This window comes from Lissotriton helveticus, chromosome 11 (genome assembly GCF_964261635.1).
Source record: "Lissotriton helveticus chromosome 11, aLisHel1.1, whole genome shotgun sequence".
In the NCBI taxonomy this organism is placed as follows: domain Eukaryota; kingdom Metazoa; phylum Chordata; class Amphibia; order Caudata; family Salamandridae; genus Lissotriton; species Lissotriton helveticus.
The window spans coordinates 527,567,785-527,587,479 of record NC_136072.1 but is presented as its reverse complement, the minus strand read 5'-3'; the positions used below and the strand labels follow the sequence as shown (position 1 = coordinate 527,587,479).

The following is a 19,695-nucleotide window of genomic DNA, read 5'->3' as shown; positions in this document are numbered from 1 at the left end:
TTTAAACGAAGATAAAAAGTCTCTGCACCAGCATCCCAACTTGAATGATAAACTATGGCTAGCTCAAAATCATGGACTATGGATAACAATGGGCCTACAAAAAAGTCAGATCACATAACATTAATTGGCTCATGGGGAGGAAAACAATTTAAGAAATGTGTTTAGACAGTGGTGGATAGGAACTTGGAATGCCAATCCCCAGGGGAAACAAATGACAACAAAACACAGCACATATAGCTCTTGGCATCTTTCTGAGTGCCCTCTCAGTGTTAGCAGGTAGTTTAGTTATAAAGTTTTATATAGCGCAAACAAGATCCCAAGGGATATCAGAGAGCTTCACAATAAAGATGATCAGGGATTTACAGGCATCAAATACAAATCAGTGAGACAGTTACAAAGGGTGCCAAGTTACAGCTGATCAGGGATGTACAGGCGTCAAATAAAAATCAACAAGACAGTTACAAGGGTGCATAAAAGCAACACAGTGGCTAAAAATAACGGATCTGGGAGGGGAAGAAAAGATTAAATAAAAGAAAAAATATATAATGAATCAGTACAAGACATGAAGGTATACGTCCAGTATCAAATAGCAGAAGATCCAAACCAATTAAAGGTAAGAACTTGCTCATAAAGAATCTTTTTACTTCCAGTTATAAAGCAACCCGTGGAGGCGAGTCTGCGAACTTCAGGAGGGAGAGAGTTCCAGATCCTCTGGGCAGAGCAGTTGAAAGCTCTTTGACAAGTTCTCTTTTTGCAAAATATCTGTGGTTTCAGGAGGAAGGAGTTAGCACTTCTTGAGGGTCTACCACCTCCAGATAATTTTAGATTTTGGACAAGATACTTGGGGGTTTGGAAATGGAGAGCTTTGTGGGACAGACAGGCAATCTTTAGCTGTATTCTTGCTTCAAAAGGCAGCCAATTTAGAGATTTTAAGACTTGGGAAATGTGCGCGTTTCTTTTTGTGCTCGTGATCAGTCTGGCCGCAGCATTCAATGTAGCCCTAAGTGGGTATATATATATATATAGCCATCGTCCTACTGGATCTTTCCGTGATCTTCGACAGGGTCTCCTATTCCATTCTTATCCAACTACTGCACAAAGTCGGCATCCAAGGTCCCATACTTTGCTGGATTTGTTCCTTCCTGGAAGGCCGCACAGAGTCGCCCAGAGCTAGGCCACAATTATCTCGGATGTTGTCAACCTCATCTGATAAGTTACACAAGAATCCTCACTCAGCCCCTCTCTGTTCACTGCCTACATGACCATACTCGCCAGCCTCATCTTCGTCCATGTTAAATGTTAAATGTTAAATGACCAGCCAAATGAAGGCAGTCTCAGTCTCCAGTTTCCACACACTCAAGATACTCAAAATATCTTCAAATGGAGGGTTGGGGACCCCACTGCACCGCAGGGGCCTGTCAAATTGACTTACCACATTCAGGACGATGTGATGCAGGCATCTCACACCCAGGATCTTATTCTCTGTCCTGTAGTCATCGGATAATAGCAGGGATGGAGGCAAGACAATGTCCAGGTAATCGATCAGCCAGGGACGGGTAACTTGATGCAATGTCCAAGAGAAAACATACTTGGTGGCAGGGTTCAGTTCCCAGGTGTCTCTAAAAATACAAAATTAAACAGTTATTGAGGAATGGACCAGTATCATTTAGTGCAATCTTACCGTGACAGAACATCTTAAAGCTACAATAACTTTCGGAGAGGATCTCAGCTGTATAACGGTGCAAATGTATTAGGTGAATTGGCTTGAATTACAAAGCTTAAAATACCTGTAAAAGGCTACAGTAAAACAGCCAAGGAATGCTATCCATTTTAGATGCAATATGCAGTTCTGATAGAGGGTGCCAGAAGCCAAAATTGTACAATAATTTACAGAACAACCGGAGTAAGTGCTAATGGACTCTTCCTTCCTTTCTCTATTCTCCCCCATAAATCTGCCAAAACAAAACTTTAATCTGGAGAGCTGTTTTCAGCACTGAGCAGTCCATACTTTTTTGCCTGTACACCAATTCTTCCCACACACTGGGCAAGTCCTTTCTGGTAAATGTTTTCCAATTTTGAGGTTTTAGAGACATGGGAACTAGCTGGCTAGCTGGGAATTAAAAAAATAAAAGCACAGAACTAGTGCAAATTTCAAGTTTCCATTATCTCTTACTTCTTTGATAGCACCACCACTATGCCTCGACCACGCACCTTTAAATGAGAGCAAATCAAAAAAGTAGCACATTGCTAACCATGAACTGTCGAGAATCATACACCACTGCATAGTTTTGAGGAATAGGGCACTATTGGTAAAAGGTATGGAGTTGATTTGAATAAAATGCAGTGAAAAATCTTGAGTCCATTTAATTCATGGCTTTCCAAGTATGTTTTATAATCTGCAAACACTGTGAGGGTGGATTTAATATGGTCACCCCAACCATAACAAAACTAGAATAAACGAAGGCACAACATTTGAAGCAAGGTATGAGACCCAGAATAGAGCAGAAAACATTTGAAGCATACAGAAATGGCTTCCCCACGGAATAAGAAATTGTAACAGTTTATAAGAGCCTGTTTCAAAGGTGAGACAGACGAGCATCTTGAAGAGAAAGAAAAAGTTACATAACCGATATGCACCATTTACTGTATTCATACTAAGCCAGGCACCTACATCCCACATATAGCAAGCACCATTAAAAGATGTCATTTGTGTTATAATTTACATCAATATTTTATGTCATTTTCATTTATCATGATTGTTTTTAAGTCACACAAATACGCTAAAAATTAGTTGGGTGTTAACTGGCAATAGCGAGAAAAGCATCTCAGACAAATCTTGTCCTTTGAAGGGCAAAACTTGCAGAGACATGCTGAAAGCTTCCCTTGCAATGTATTCCGCCCATTGCTTACCACCGGCTTTCGTTTTGGAACATAAAAATTGCTTGCTTTCTATCTGCTGGCTTCATGAGTTTAGGCTGTCCATCATGTCGTTGTCCCTCTCAGGGAACATTTTCTGCTTACTACCTTTCTGACTGGCTCCTTGTACTCTGCCATTAGTGCTCGCTTTCTGGGAGCTTTTTCTTTCATGCAGCACCCTACGAGAAAACGTGATTTCAGTTGTCTCCCTTGTATGCTAGTTCACAGCAGTAAACGTGCTGTATTCCTCTGAAAATGTTTCCTGCCTCCTATCATTCAGCTTGACTGATTCTACTTATCTCTGTTACTACCAGTTCCTCAATCTTGGATGCCTGTGAACAATGTTCTGTGTACAAGCTTGTTTATTTTGGCCAGTAATTTTTACCAATAGCATACCTTAAACAACCCTCTTCTTCAATTTCACGCATGTGCCATCGTCGCTGAAAGTAGGGAAGTGTGGGGTGCTGAAGTACCCCCAAAATAGCCATGCTGGAGTTCAGAAGCGATTGAACAATATACAGGCCTTTAAATTTTGCTTTTATTTTGTCACATTTGCTGTGCATTCAAAGGCAGATCAAATGTCTAGCTATCTTGTAGGAATTGTGTGAATCTTGCTGGGTACTGCAGGTGCGAGAGGAAAGGCTGTAGGATGTTATTATTTTTCTAGCAAACAACAACATTTTTATACCAGTAAATGAACTGTACAAATATATCAGAATTAAGAATGGACAAATTAAGCACATTGTTTGGTAATTCTGGAGTGTGGTGAAAACAAATATCTGAATAAGATCAGAACAAATCAGTACACTAGGCGATGCAGATTCCCACAGATTATGGTTTGTGCGCTGTATAGTTTGATCAGTAAACCTGTATGTCTGTGAAAATGTAAGGGTTTTTTCAATGGAAAATGTTTTGTCTGAATGGCAGTGCACTACAACACCATACATACTCCACTCTACACCATTCCACTTATGACACTACTGCATTCCATTGACACTCTACACCCCTCCACTTTATGCCACCTGGCTCTAACCTATGCCACGCCACACCACACCACGCTGTTCGACTCTCCACCATAGTCTACGCCTCTTGACTCTATGCCACTATAATCCACTCTACACCCCTCCACTCTGACAGTCTGCTCAACTCTACCACACTCCCGGACACTCTATTTAAGTCTACAACACCTTACATCATTCCACTCTGACACTATGCTTTTCCACTATCAGACACTAACTTCAGCCATGCTGAATATCAGGCACGCTGGTGTACAACCGAATACACATTGGCAAAGCCAATAGCTCTTGCCTAGGTGAGACATATTGGCTTTGCCAATGTTTTTCAACAATAGTTGAACATGCCAGACCACCTCACAGACGAATGGTGTCCTTTTCAAACAATACTCACTCAGTTTGTTTTAAAGGTATGGTTCTGATACAACCTTCCAATTTTTTAGGTCTCGACCTGCCAATGCGTTTGCGCATTCCAGCGGTCGCGACATATAGAGGTGCACCAGGAAAGCTTACCAAGAGGGCTTTGGCAGGCGGATTACGCACAGTACATGTGCTCCGTGCGTGCGCTTGCCAATTGCTCCCCAAGCCTCGGCATCAGACTTCAAAGGAATCCCTTCCGCTCCCCCGCCACACCAGCCACGTCACAAACCACCATTTGTCTGTGCCTCGCATCAGACCCGCCACAGCAATGCAGAGAGCTTCAGACTTCAAAGGAATGCTCTCCCCCGCCCCCTCTGCGCTTCCACTCGCCCATCCTAGGCCCAGCCTGACACCTCTAAACACCATGAGACCCGTAAGACCAGGGCTTTGTTGGCCATCTCCGGCCATCTGTTGCCTCCTTGCACGCACCCCCGCCATCCCTTCCTCCCGTAATTGCTGCTGTCACTTAATCTCCCCAGTGCCCCACCTCCCATCGGTGTTGCTTGTTTGTTGGGTTTCTGTGCCAGAAGCATGTCTCCGGGGTATGCTGAACTTTGGCAGCACGCTATCATGTGTCAGATGGCTTCGTACAATGAGCTGAAGCAATACAGGGACTCGTGTGCTTGTGCAGGGTCTAAAGCAGAGCAGATCTTTTCAATGGCTTGGAAGTGGTGCTGAAAATAGGTAATTGTAGAGCTCTGATTAAGGCTGCAGGGTAATAATGAACCACAGGAGCTAATGAGGTCAGCACTATGCTGTTTGCCTTGGTCATGCTGCTGCTTGTTTTCACTTTTGTGCATTTAACTCGCCATTGAAAACGGATTCATGCTTTTTTGCACTTAGTTACTTTCTGCACTAGTGCACGCTCGGTGTCCAAGCACATGACCACGTTAGCCAGAAAGTCACAGTTTTGCATGTAATGCAAATGTGGGAGCCCCCACAGTAAAAACGCTGTAAAAATAGATTATGGAAATGAGGACCAGCATACTAGCAGAATAGCGGTGCGTGTCGAAGCTTTACTTTTATCGTAAACATCGCAATGAGTATGAGACATTTTTCTAATAGTACGAAATCTGAGAAATGAATTCCATGCGAGTGCCTTAATTTCTTTAGCCATGGCTATAATTGTACATGAATAGAAAAAAACCACAGCGGACGGAACCTTTTTTTTATTTATTGGCTTTTGTAGCAATGGTGCCACGCCACGCTTTAGTTTAAACATCTAAATCTAAAGTGCTGGGTACCACCATTGCTACAAAAGTCAAATGAATAGAAAGAGAAAGCCAGACGGATGCCGTATTTCTTGTGGCTCAACGCTAATGCGGTCGACCTTAAAGCAGGGGGTCCAGGTTCGAGCCTGGCAGGAGGCTCAAGCATACTGTGATTCTGGGCAAATCACTTAATCTCCCTGTGCCTAAAAATGAATGTGTCCTTGTGTAATGTTACTGGTGCTCATGTTAAGCACCAGGATACCTTCAGGTCGAGTTTGCATTATATTAAACTGCAAAAGAAAAGCCAATAGCTCACCATTTAACTAATGAGAGGCCTTTTCTCACTCTATCGCCCTCACTCACTCTATCTATCCCCCTCCCTCTATCTATCTATCGCCCTCCCTCCAGCTATCTTTCGCCCTCCCTCTAGCTATCTATTGCCCTCAGTCTATCTATCTATCGCACCACCACAGCATCACTCAGGGGCACCACAGCATCACTCAGGGGCACCACAGCATCACTCAGGGGCACCACAGCATCACTCAGGGGCACCACAGCATCACTCAGGGGCACCACAACATCACTATGCGCTACTACAGCATCACTGAACGCCACAGCATCACTCGTCGCCACCACAACATCACTCAGCGCCACCACAGCATCAATCTGTGCAACTATTCACCAACACCTGTTTCACTCAGCGCCACCACAGCATCAATCTGTGCAACTATTCAACAACAACTGGTTTAAATAGGTTCTCTCAATGTTTCAAGCTTTATTACAAATGTCACAAAAAGATGTTAATATTTCACTTCTGTTCTTGGATTTTCGTCACAATAAAATACACTGAACATAATCTTCACAAAAGTTATTTACTAAAGTTTAAGCTATTGCCATTATAAAATACAATAACTTTTATTTAAGTATTAATTATTTAAAAAAATGAAAAGCCATTGTTATTTGTAATATCAATACATCTAAGTCACGTAAATACAAAACATGTTGCATTACAAATGCTATAAGTGTCACATTTGCAAAAGTTAAAAGTATTGGCATTGTAAATGACGAAGCTATTAATTTCGCTATTTTCAAAAACAACACATAAATAAAATCTTTGTCATTTACAAGACCAATAGCTCAAACTTTCCTAATGCGAGACCTATTGCATTGCAAATGCTTGTATTAACTAGAAGTGATACAAAGCATGCCGTTTTAAAGATGTTTTACATAGTATTGGTGTCCCCTACTGCTGAATTTTCTGTGCTCTACCATTAAAAATTAACATTAGCCAGTTATCAAAAAACAGTGCACGCTTAGAGTCCCAATAAAATCGCTTTATGGATTTCTAAGACATGGCTCTTGTTCCCTTGGTTTAGAAACAGAGGAGTTCAAAATAGATACACATTCCGCTGAATGATTAGGAACGCAGATATTAAAGAAAGAATGCTAGGGTCACCCGATTTCATCTTTAGAAACCAGAGTGCTGCCCTAATCGGAGCCAGCTACTACTGTTTTGATCACTACAACTGTTCTTAAAGCACTTGTTTCCAAATGCACACGTGTACAATAGGACTGAGCTGAAAGGCAACTACTGCACATACCCAGTAGAAATTGCAACCACAATTTGGCCTTTGTACATATCAAAAGGCCATTTTGCATTTCTTAAAGGCACGAAATACCGATTTGGACGGTTAAGAAATGCTAAATTGCTTTGTATATCTGGCCCTGGGTTTCTTCCCTGTATGTGAATGTTGTGTTGTTTTTAATGGCGGACTACAGAAAATCCAGCAGTACAGTACGCCGATACCATGTAAAACATCTTTTGTGTGATAAGTCACATATCACTGCTCCTTTTATTAGCAAAGAAATTCACTTTATTATGACAGGTATATAGCATAAACTTCATGGATACAAACATTGTAAACAACTCAACCTCACAAATACACGAAAATTCTAACCGTTCCCTCCACCCTTAAACTCCCCAATTAGCTCAACATTGCTTCAATAAAAAAATATGGACTCCCACCTTTTCCCATTGTTCCTTCATTCCCGCCTTTTCCTTCCATACCCCAATCTCACTATCTACCCCAATCAAGCATCCTCAAGCAATCTGCTCTAGTGTTATTCAAAGCCACATCATTTACTCTTCACCTCCCCTGTGTTTTGTCCTCCCACCGAGGGATGGATAAGCCCACTCCAGACTGTCTACCCCCTAAAAAAACGCCTAGCTAGACTAAAAAGCTACAACCTGTCTTATAGTGGCAAATTTGCCTTTCTTCATCAACCTATGAATAATCAGGCCTGAACAAATGACTGGCTCGCTCAAAATTCTCAACACACAACTGAACATAAAAGAAGAAAATTCTTAACTAACACAACAGGCATCGGCATAGCCAATAGGTCTTGCTTTTGGGACCTTATAAGTATTTAGTTATGCAGCACAATATCCATGGTGCAACAACACCAACCGTAGCATGGCTCAACACTTACAAGGTCCCAAAAGCGAGACCTATTGGCTATGCCAAGGCTTGTTTTCTATGGAAGCACACAACTTCTGTTCAGTCAAACACGTACTCCTGGCTCCCAGCATGAGGGCGGGGCCAAACCCTTCTCTAGAGCACTCCTGAAAACTCTTTTTAAGGTTGATCACAGTACATTCTGTGAAAGCCGTACTGTCAAATCAGACTTAAAAAGGAACAGAAAAGTAGAAAACTGAGATAAAACTGCACAAAAGGAAAAACTGTCACAGAAAAAAAGTGGAAGATAGCAGAAAATTCAGAAATAGGAAGCAGTAATAGAGGGGGAAAAAATCAGCAAACAGTTGATGTTGGTGCACCAAGGATATTGTGCTGCATAACTAAACACTTATAAGGTCTCAATGGCGAGACCTATTGGCTATGCCAATGCTTGTTTTATTTTGAGAGGGAGAGTACCTGCGCATCTCAAGAGAGGTAATACTTTTAATTGGAGAGTACCAGCACTTCTCAGAATCAAGCAGGTAGTCTGATACAGAGTACCAGCAGTCCTATTGTTCATTTTAAGCACTGCCTATAAAGCAACTCTGAATTTACAGCTAGGAAAAATGTAAACTTGTGGATTTTCCACATTAAGTTCCATCAGCGGGTGTAACTGACTGAATATCCTGAGGCCTATGTGTGGGCACCTTTTTGTACCCCTAAATATCACCTGGGTGTGCAGTGTGTCTGTGAATCAGGGGTATTAATTCTGCTGGCATCCGTCGGGAGACTTCTCTTGGTGACATTCCCAATGGATCTTGGCGTCTTGTATCTCAAGTCGTGGGATTGATGCCAATTGATGCTTAGTTTGCAAACGTGGTCCCCTACACGGCACAGAACATGTACGAATCTCCGCCGTGGTCTTCTTCACTTAACCCCATTCGGAAAATAATAGCATCCCATTGGGCCAGAGATCCCCGCCATCAGCACGCGATCAGATCAACATCACATAGCGTCTATCGTGAGAGCATATTTAACACTTCTCTCGATCAGCCTTCGCAGGTGCAATCTCACTCCGTCGTAGAAGCTCGTTTAATGTCGTGTGTGAGTTGTGCTTTTGTGGCACTGTGTGCATTTTTCATTAAATGTCCAGAGCTCCGTCGGTGTTTCCTCTGGGTTTATATCAGTCTTCTTCCTGTCGTCTAGCCGCTGACCCTGTAATACTTCTACAGGGGATTTGTAATAAAGTAGGTTCTGCCCTTTATGAGACAAACAACTCCTACATTAACCGAGGCAAACAAAAGTGACCTTTATCAGAAGCGGGGCTCTCGAGTGATGTTTTGGCTGAGGTACAGTCTCCAAGCAAATAATCTGCTTTATGATTGCGATTCAGCTCACTGCAAGAGAGTATCTGTGAGACTCTACCGCACAGACCCAGTTCATAGCACTGTGAATATCTGTGGCACAGGTCCTGAACTCTCCCAGGTGGCGAGAAGTAATCGGTAGCAGAGTGACCGCCTCTAGGTTACTCCCCATTGTAGTGGCTCCGACCCAGGTGTGAATGAAGCGGTGCTGAAACTGGCCAGTGGTCGCACTTGGACCATCATTAACCTTAAACCCAGAAGGAGATTACTTGTTAATATATAGTGCCACATGCCCAACTTCTGCAGTTTTTGAGCGCTGTAGATATTAAGTGTTATTACACATTCATGGATCTCATTTTACTGATCTTTAAGAAATGGCAGGCCGAGATGGCCTAGCCCGAATTCGAACCTGTGACCTGCCATTTCCCATTTTTGTCCAGTGGCGAACATTCAGCTCACAGGGTTGTCTCTCCAGCTAAATGAGAAAGAAGTCAGAGAAAGCAAGGGAAGTGTGACAAAAGGCGCCAGATGAGGCAGGCAGAGGAATCCCTTTATGGAATTACCCCCGGTCTACAGCAGAAAGAGAAATAACCTAACAAGGACAAATCAAGCGGAATCAATAGCTGTGTGTGTGATCCGGGGATCAGGCGCCCAAGCCCGAGTTTATGGGAAAATGTCAATTGTTTGCAATCTGCGCTGTATCTCCGCAGTCCGGCCCCATCCCCAAAGGGGCTCATTGAGCCTGCCTCGTGCCTACAAGAAGGGGGGATTACAGGGCAACAGCAGACGGAGGGGGGAAGGGGCTGGGGGGAGGGGACTGGGAGGAGAGGTGGGGAGGAGAGGAAACCAAAGAAAGGTGAGAAAAGGGAGAGCAGGAAAAGAAAGTGGTGCGAGTGGGGAGAAGGAGGAACAGAAAAGAAGAATGGTTTCGGGGTTAGATGACAGCTTCACACTGAGAAGGAATGTTGTAGAGTGGGGGGAGAAAGAGGAGAAGGAGTTGGGAGAGAAAGCAAAACGATTCCAGGAGAGAGGCTGCGATAGGAAGGGACGAGGATAGAGGGCAGAGAAGAAATTGACAGACTGAAGAGAGGCAAAGAGGAGGAAGGAACAGGTGGAGACAGTGAAGGGCAAAATGAGTGATGAGAGCTGGGTATAAGAGGGTAAAAAGAGAGGCGTGAATTGGCGACAAAAGCAACAAGCATAGGCCGCGCGGAGGGGCTGCAGCGGGAGAGAGAGGCGGAGGAAGTTGTGTGCACGCGAAAGCATTTAATGAGCCATGACGGCTTGAAGGCTTAATGAGATTAGAAAGGCAGTTGGCAGCTGCGCACATTCACGCACACATGCACGCAAGCTTTAGGCCAGGAAAAGCTTGTGGGGTAGCACTTTTTTAACCCCCTACTAAAAGTCGAGCTAGCAGCGTATGCGCTGCTATAGGCTCGACCTAAAAAAGGGGATCAGTCGCATAAACTTACCAAATGCCCCAGCCTCAGCGAATGCCTTCCTGTCCAAAAACTGCCCTATATAACCTACTGCAAAGCCCCGCCCACACTACCTACCTACACCTATCCTAATTTGTGGCCAGTTCCATCATGCAAAGTCACCCTGGGGGGGAGCCCGGCTCTTGCCCAGTTCCCCCCTGGGTCCCCGCACAAAACAGCATGCTTTGCCTCGCTTCTAGTTAATAATACAAATTGGAAGGTTGAAGCAGAATCATACTTTTTTTAACAAGCTGAGTGAGGATTGTTAGAAAAGGACACCAAACTGTAAACTGTGGTCCTCACTGGATGCGTCATCCTCTCACTTTGAACCTCCATGATACAACCTTCTAAATGTTGATTATCCACATATGCTCCATTGAGTCTGTATGAATCCATATGCTCCGTTTGTATATTTTATTGTATATTTTATTGTATATTTTACTGTCGCCTGTAATGTGCCTCATGCCTCTGCCGACTGATTATCATTGATGCATTGATACACTTGTCCTTATTTCTTTTTCTTATTCTTCCTCTCCTTTCTATTCTTTCTCTCTTCATTTGGTTTTCAGTAAGCGTCATTTATTGCCACTATTGTATTAATCTTTGTATTGGAAGATTTACTGTATTGTCTTTGCTTTTCGTTTTTCAATCTTCAATAAAAAAGATTTGAAATAAAAAAGAAAAGGACACCATTGGTTTGTGAGATTCTCTGGTCTAGCATGCTCAAGTATCGTTAGACAAGCATTGGCAAAGCCATTACGTCTCGCCTATCCAAGAGCTATTGGCTTTGCCAATGTGTATTAGGATGTACACCAGCATGCCTGCTATTCAGCATGGCTGAAGTTAGTGTCTGATAGTGGAAAGGCATAGTGTCAGAGTGGAATGATGTAAGGTGTTGTAGACTTAAATAGAGTGTCAGGGAGTGTGGCAGAGTGTCAAAGTGGAGGGGTTTATAGTGGCATAGAGTTAAGAGGTGAGATTGGAGTGGCGTAGATTGGAGTAAAGTGTTGTGGAATAGAGTGCCGTAGAGTGGGATGTATGACGTTACAACGCATGCTTTTACCACGCATGCTGTTACAACGCGGTTTTTACATCGCATACCATTACAACGCATAGTGCTTCTGGGTGCTGGATAGTGAATAGTTTAATTTACTATTCCAACTCCAGTCCCCGTGGACACTAGGGAAGGTTATTGGATAGTAAATTAACCTACTCCCTATCCTATAGCGCCCCCAGAGCAATGCGTTGTAATAGTTTGCGTTGTAATGGCTGCGTTGTAACGGTAGTGCGTTGTAAAAGTTTTGTTGTAAGTCATGTTTCCCGTAGAGTGGCATGGAGTGGAATAGTGGCCCAGGGAAATGGCAAATTGCAACAGCCATTTCTGAAATTGCAAATAGGGATTACCTATTTGCAATTACTAAAGCACATGTACAAAGCATTTCCTAAATTGAATTGGCTATTTAGGAAATGCTATTACCATTGACTCAGAGTCTATGATAATCATGTGTAACATTAAAAAATGCGTATTTAATGTGAAATAAAGTGCACATATGCCTGTAGGGCATACGCGCACTTACATGTGCACTACGAATTTCAGGGTACCTTCAGGTGGGTCTTAAGGCCAGAGGTAAACTGGGGTTTGGATTTCCTAAATTGCGATTTCCTAAATTGCGATTTCCTATTATGAAATAGCAATTTAGGAAATGCAAACCATTTCCTATGTGGCCTGTAGGTGGGAATGCAAGTGCATTTCCTATTTGTGATTTCCTAATAGTAATTCCTACTCTATCGGAATCGCTATTAGGAAATCGCAATTGTTGTACATATTATTTGCATTTCCTAAATAGCTATTCCTATGGAATTTCTATATAGGAAATGCAAAATAAGAATTTCTTACTTATGGCCCCCAGAGCCTGAAGTGGGATGACCAACTGGCCTTTGCTGTGCTGGGTGAAACATGTGAATCAAAAAACACAAACTTCTTCCTGGTGACAGAGTAAGCTAGCAAACAGTCACTCATCAAACATACAAATGCATTCAATCAAATCCAATATCACAGAAGTTTGAAAAAACATGCAAGTTTTTAATAATTGTAATTTAGATAAAAACACAAATACACCAACACAATAGTTACAAAAAACATATACAATACAAAATGTTTTTGGGTGGCCCCAATGTGTATATACCACCTTCTTCAGGACTAATACTTGTCCCTCCTCTCAACGATATCTGCTTCGCAACTGTTTAGGGACTCACCTGTCCCACCTTATTATTTTCTCTATAGCCATTCCCTTTGCTCAGTGATGGTTGATGCTTCCTTGATGTTAAGTGTTCTAAATCACTGCAGTGATGAGCCCTCACAGAGGCACAGTCCTCTAACCCTGAGCAAGTATCAATGTAGGGGACCATGAACCTTCCATAACATAATACACTCATCATGGACACTAAAAAAATCTCTGGAAATCGATTGGGTACACAAGTTGGAACACCAAAACGTGTCTACAAAATGTGAAAGCACGACGTACATGGATGATGTTAATATGTCATTGAAAGTACCTAATGAGATCCAGGGACACAAGCAGTAGGAGTGTGTCTATTGTAAAATACGAATAGAACCGTCTTGGAACTTCTTCCCTTTTTGCATAGCACATATAATGTTTATCTTTTGTGTTGGTATATTTGAGTTTTTATACAAAATAGATTTTGAATGTAATCATTTTTTAAAGAGAAAATTAAAAACATGATTGTTTTTTCAAACTCCTGTGGAATTGTATTGGATTGAATAGGTTGTTCTTTTTAATTAATGAGTTATCGGTTTGGTAGCTTACCCTGTCACCAGGGAGAAGTTTGTGTTCTTAGGTTTGGAGAAACCTGTTCCCTTGGTTTGAGGGGCGTTTCTCATTGCTTTGGAAAATTTCAATAACACCAGAACAAACCACAGGACGAAGAGGGCTGAACAAAAGCCATTTATAGATCTATTTTGATTATGATTTTTTGGAAAACAGAAGGCTGGTGAAAAGGCTAAAGCGGTCTCTCAGCCAGTACTTTAAAAAAAAAAAATCAATTAAACAACAATAAGTAAAACTAACTTCACATAAGGAAACACATTTTCTCCAATAATGCCAGAGTTGTATGTTCACATATTTTGACCCCAAACAGTGCATTAATGTGATGCACTTTCAAATAGAAAGTATTGGATGTGTTAATTAAATTCGCATTGTGCTATAAAACTAAACTGAATATCCAATTTATATTTAAAAAGCCAATAGGGACATTAGGCTAAAACAGAAAGTTTGAGAATGAGCTGGTGGCAAGAACGTGATGCATGAAAAACTAGGATTGTTATGTTATTGTGAAACAGAATCGTGTTACCGGTTGATGATTTGATAAAGCACACGATGAGAATAATTGCAGTACATACTCACAAACATGAGTTCTAAACGATTTCTAAATTCTAAACTAGTGCATGCCAGGAACGAAGAGTGTAGGTTAGGATTACGAGACAAGTCCAGATTTCCTCTGATAGTGTGAGTATTAGTACATTAGCATTACAATAAAGTGAAAAAATTCACTTTACCTACGTTTCATAGATGATATTTTCATCATATGGAGGGGCACAAAAAAATCTTTGGAGAATCAAATACAGAAGTTAAACACAGTAAATGAGAGAATACAACTAAAATGTGAAATCCAAGACCAAACAATCAGTTTTTTTGGACGTTTCAATAACCAAGAGTGGAACCAGATCCACAACCGACATGTATAGAAAGCCGACAGATAGAAACAATATGTTAAAGTATGACAGCTTTTATCCACAAGCATTGAAACAACACCTCCCTTATTCTCAACTGTTGAGGGTTAAAAGGATCGTCTCGGACCCAGCGAAAAGGATTGAACAAATGGAAACCATGGCACAAAGGTTTAGAGACAGAGGATACCCGGAGAGCGTATTAACACCAGCATTCAATAGAGCTAACAAGAATGGGGCTATTTCAGGCGCACAAACCGGAAAAAGGTGAACGAACCACATGTGTATGCAAGTATTCCACCATGAGCAAACACTACAAAAGAATTATTAAGAAACATAGGATGTTACTCAAAATGGAGCCTGACTTTAGAAACATATTTCAACAGGAACCCATCTTTGCACACACACGAGCCAAGAACCTTGGAGAACTTATCAAACAAAGAACACAACAACCAGATATACAGAAATATCTAGGCACCAAACTGTGTTGGAACTGCAACAATTGTAGCAACATTATGTGCGGAGGATACATTACGTACCCTATGAAAGGCCACAAAATAAAACTGAAAGTGAATGCGACATGCGTTACATTCAATATCATATACATGCTCAAGTGTCCCTGTGGCAAAGTATATGCAGGTCAGACAGAACGTAAACTGAAAATAAGTTTGAATGAACATAAGAGCAACATTAGGACACAATCTACGAGATCAGTAGTGGCCACCCATTTTATGGAAGTGCACCATCATATAAGCCAATTAAGAACATGCATACTAGAAGTGGTGGTGAGAAAAGAGGGGAGAGACAATAAAACTACACTCTTAAGGAGAGAGAACTATTGGATTTACCATTTGAACAGTTTCAAATCTAACGGGATGAACGACAGAACGGAATTTCTATGTTACTTGTAAGACATTAATAACAATATGGAGAATGGTGGACTCACCACATCGTGTTCCTGAGACAGATACATACACCCACAGGAGGGGGATTATATATTTCATATTATTCGACTTATTATCCTTTGATTATTGTTCTTTTAGCATTCCCTTGAATTTTTTATGGATTACACATTAGATGTATTAGTATGGACACACACCCAGACACCTTCACGTTTAGAACTCACTGGAACCGGGCACTGACAGTGAGGAGATTGACACAGCTCATACACCACTGTATTGATACACACCAAACTTTGTAGACAGTCCCTTTCAGGTTATTACGAACCTGACGCCAAAGTGCATTACAATTTATAGACGGTCCCTCGTCAGCATAACATTACACGCTAGGCGACGCCCACCAGCGCGACTCACGAGAGAAGCTCACAGCGCGTCTTTAGATGAACAAGCTACCTTGAAAAGCATATCACAGCGTTTAACGGTAAGAACAGGAACGACTGGAAGAGGTGTGGCACCGCGGCCAGGGCGACTGACCCTGGAATCTGGGGATCACGGTTCGATCCCCTGCTCTGGCGGCAGGTTAGCCCAGCACCATGTAACTCTGGGCAATAGCTTGCTTAATCTTCCCGACGGCCCCCAGCGCCTAGAGACCCTTACGGGTGTGTGCGCTTTACAAATGTGGATTATTATTATTATTATTATTAACGACCCTTTTAATTGATAAATAACGCGCTCAACGACACATGCAGAGTAGCCGTTCCGTTGGATAACATGATGCTTTTCGAGCCGGTTAACACCGAGCTCGGGAGACAAACGTTTGTTAAACATGCGCGCAGCCAAACATGTAGAGCAGCCGTTTTGTTCCGCAGGGCAAAATTAGGATTTTCGAGCCGGTTAACACCGAACTCGCGCGAGAAATGCTGGCTAAACTCACTAGTAGATAATCAACCACAGTGTTAGTCACCAACAATCAACATCGAGGGCACTTGTTTGGCTAAAATTGACACAAATGTTTGTTACACCAATAGCACACAGTCACACTTATGGTGGTGGTTGTGACTGAAGTTATGTATCCGTATTATTCATTGTTGTAAATATTATTATTTTCAGGCATTCCCCTGACCAAGGCATCACATGCCGAAATGCATAGGGAGAAAGTTAAACCTATATGCAAGAAATAAGGATCATGGGAAATTAAGTTTTACATGCAATGAATGAATTGATGTGAAAACAACGGATACAATTTGAACTATAAAGTAAAACTAAACTATATTTCAACTTTCATCTAACGTCCAGAGTATTATTTTGAGTGAAGATTGGCTGAAGACACAGCACGCAGACCTGGGCCCAGAGAGACACACTGCAGTGAGGCTACTTCATTCATTACAATAAAGTGGCCATAACCTGAAACATGATCGTTATATAGTACGGTCTCCTTCAGGCTCTGAAGCCTTATAAATGCACATGGCCTTCATTCGCCAGTTGAAACACGGTAGTGGGACTCCACTATGGTTTGCAACATCATGAGAAAGTATGGTTAGATTGCTTAGCTCTAAAAGAGATTAATATCCCCTTGAAGTGTTGTAATAGATGCTGGTTCCACAAGCTGTCATGATCACTCACTTCTTTAGATCTGGTTTCAGGAGCCCCATCACATCCCTGAAAATCCCTTGCTCTGCTTCTCCGCGTCCCCGAAGGAGCTCAGCAATAGATCCAGTGTGTGAGGCCCAAAGCAAGCCAGCAAACACCTCCTGTGCCTTGGCTCTGGATTCCTGGTCCGTCCATGGCTTAGCCTCACGGTGGGTGGCGGCAAAAAGATATATTGGGGCTGCCAGGGAACCGGGCAAAGTACGCAATGCTTGGCCTTCATCTTCCGAAAATGCAACGTTTGCTCCAGTCTTTTCATGCTCAGGCGTTCCTTTGTGCATAGCCTTAAGCAAATCTACAATGATTGCCCCAGAGGCTAGTGCTTTCTTGGGGACAGGGGGGTCAGAGTATTTGTCTTCCTGGGACTTTCCCTTTGGGTCAGCGTGACGGCACAAAGCCATTGCCAGGTCTGCAGACAGGACCGGTGAGTTAAGATCTTTGAAACCCTCGAGTCCCAGCTCAAGTAAAGACTTGGCTAAAGTCACAGAAACCTGGACATCCGCAGTTAAAGGACTGTTTGAATCCACCACAACGGGCGGCTCGCGCCCACTCAAGGTTGGCATGGTGCAGCTAGAAAGAGGGTCGGCTGAATGTTCCTGTACACGTGAAGTTTCTCCATACCCATCAACCTCCTGAAATTCAACGACACTTATGGGCTCAAAGACATCCGATGTGTCAGGAACTCGCAGTGAATCTGTGGCACAACCAGAAAGGACGTCATCCAATGGCAGTGTTAATTCAACCGATCCTGGTCCACCTTTAGAGATATATGTAGGCTCCATGGCGACCAGTGATTCTAAAGTCTTGCCTAGCGTTTGGCAACTTGCAGAAGCACCGGGATCCACACATCCGAACTGCTGCTGGGAACTAGGAGAGCCTCACTAATATCCATGCCTCGCTTCACTGATATGCCAGTGGTTTACTACGCTGATTGACTTCCCGAAGGTCTCTCCGCGCTGGGCTGGTTTGACTGTGCTTAAAGATCTAGTGACTTGCTCTCTAGTTTACATGGACCACAGGTGATCCTATTCGTAAAACCAGTACTTCCGGGTCACATGCCAGCCAATCACATGGCTGAAATTATTCTGGGCGTGTTAGTGAGAGGGACGCTAGTATATAAGGTGCCCGACGATTGGTGCATATGACGGCATCTCGCCCAATCATAGCGCTCTGCACAGAAGCATTGGTTGTGAAGTCTGCGTGAATAAACACTGTGTGCGTTGCTCGTCTGAGGTTCGGTCGAGTGTTTTTAGAGATTGGGCTGCAAGCTCGGGATGTGACTGTCGGTGCTGTTTAATATCTGGTATCCCCGCGGGATCGCATATCACCTGCTCTTGGGCAGTCTTCGGAGCTCTAACCTATTAGCCAGCTCCACGGCTCTTCTCTAGCCACAGCAGCAGTGAGGGTTCTCAGCGATGCCTCCAGATGGGCAGACAGAAGCAGCAGAGCTACTGTTTACAAAATAAATTCACCTGCCAAATGTATATAACGCCCGTCAGTTAGGGTTTCTGGAAAGTTCTGAGCATGCCTGATTTGTTTACCTTGCCATTAGCAATGAACACGTGCAATGGCAACCCCAAGAGGTCTTAAACAAGCATTTGATTTTGTATCTGTAACGTGTAAGTTTGGAAATCTCATGTAACGTACTTGGTTCTATTGTAAGCGCTCTGACACCTTTGGGTAAAGTACGTGCTGTATAAAAATGCATAAATAAATACATACATTTGCAATGCAATAGGTCTTGCATTGTGAAAGTTAGAGCTATTGGTGTTGTAAATGACAGTGTTTGTTTTACTCGCAGGTCTAAGCAAAAAGACCTATAGGAAAGCATATGTAGCACGACGAAGCAAGGAGTAGCAACCTAAAAGGGGTGTTAATACGATTGTACATGGGGCAGCACCGCAAAAGGGGTGCATAAGAGGGAACAAGGCAGCAACTCTGAAACTTGAGTAACATGAAAGTGCGAGTATGTTAAATACACTTCTACGAAGGAAAACGCACTCATTAAGACAAAACAAAACATTGGGACACAAGTGCGATACAGGATTCTGGAAACATTAAAAATAGTAAAAATATGTTTTCATTAGATTGAAATGTACTTACAGTAGAAGGGATGGGCGCTTGAAGTCCCAGTAATAAGTGGGAGTGCTGGCTTCATGCTCCACAACAAAGGTGAAAGCGCGCTGTAAAAATAAAAAAAATTATGTTTGAAAAGATGTTTTCGGAGAACCGTGCAGAAGAAAACAAAAGTGCGGTCGCCATTTTAAATATCAAGTGCAGTGTGCACAAAAGCAAGGCGTGGCTGCTATTATGAAAGTGAAAGCGTGGCATGGCGTGCTGGTAAAAATGAATAAAATAATGTTTTAAAGTTGTTTTTGGCGAGCCGTGCAGAAGAAAACAAAAGCGCGCCCACCAATTTAAATATCAAGCTCAATGTGCACAAAAGCAAGGCATAACCACTATTATGAAAGTGAAAGCGCGGCATAGCCTGCAGCCAAAAATGAATATAAAATGTTAGAAAATTTGATTTGGGCAAGCCATGC

At 42.5% G+C, this 19,695-nt stretch overlaps 1 protein-coding gene across 1 annotated transcript in view; it reads right to left on the bottom strand.

Annotated features, from left to right (window-relative positions):
- TTI2 (TELO2 interacting protein 2) overlaps positions 1 to 18,189 on the bottom strand; it is a 62,018-nt gene extending 43,829 nt beyond the window's left edge. Inside the window, exons 1-2 of the mRNA XM_078666180.1 lie at positions 17,129 to 18,189; positions 1,433 to 1,619 (exon numbers count right to left, since the gene is read on the bottom strand). Of these exons, the coding sequence (XP_078522306.1) occupies positions 1,433 to 1,619; positions 17,129 to 17,934 (993 nt within the window). The 5' untranslated portion in view covers positions 17,935 to 18,189. The remainder of the gene's footprint in view (positions 1 to 1,432; positions 1,620 to 17,128) is intronic.
- Between the last annotated feature and the right edge of the window lie 1,506 nt (positions 18,190 to 19,695).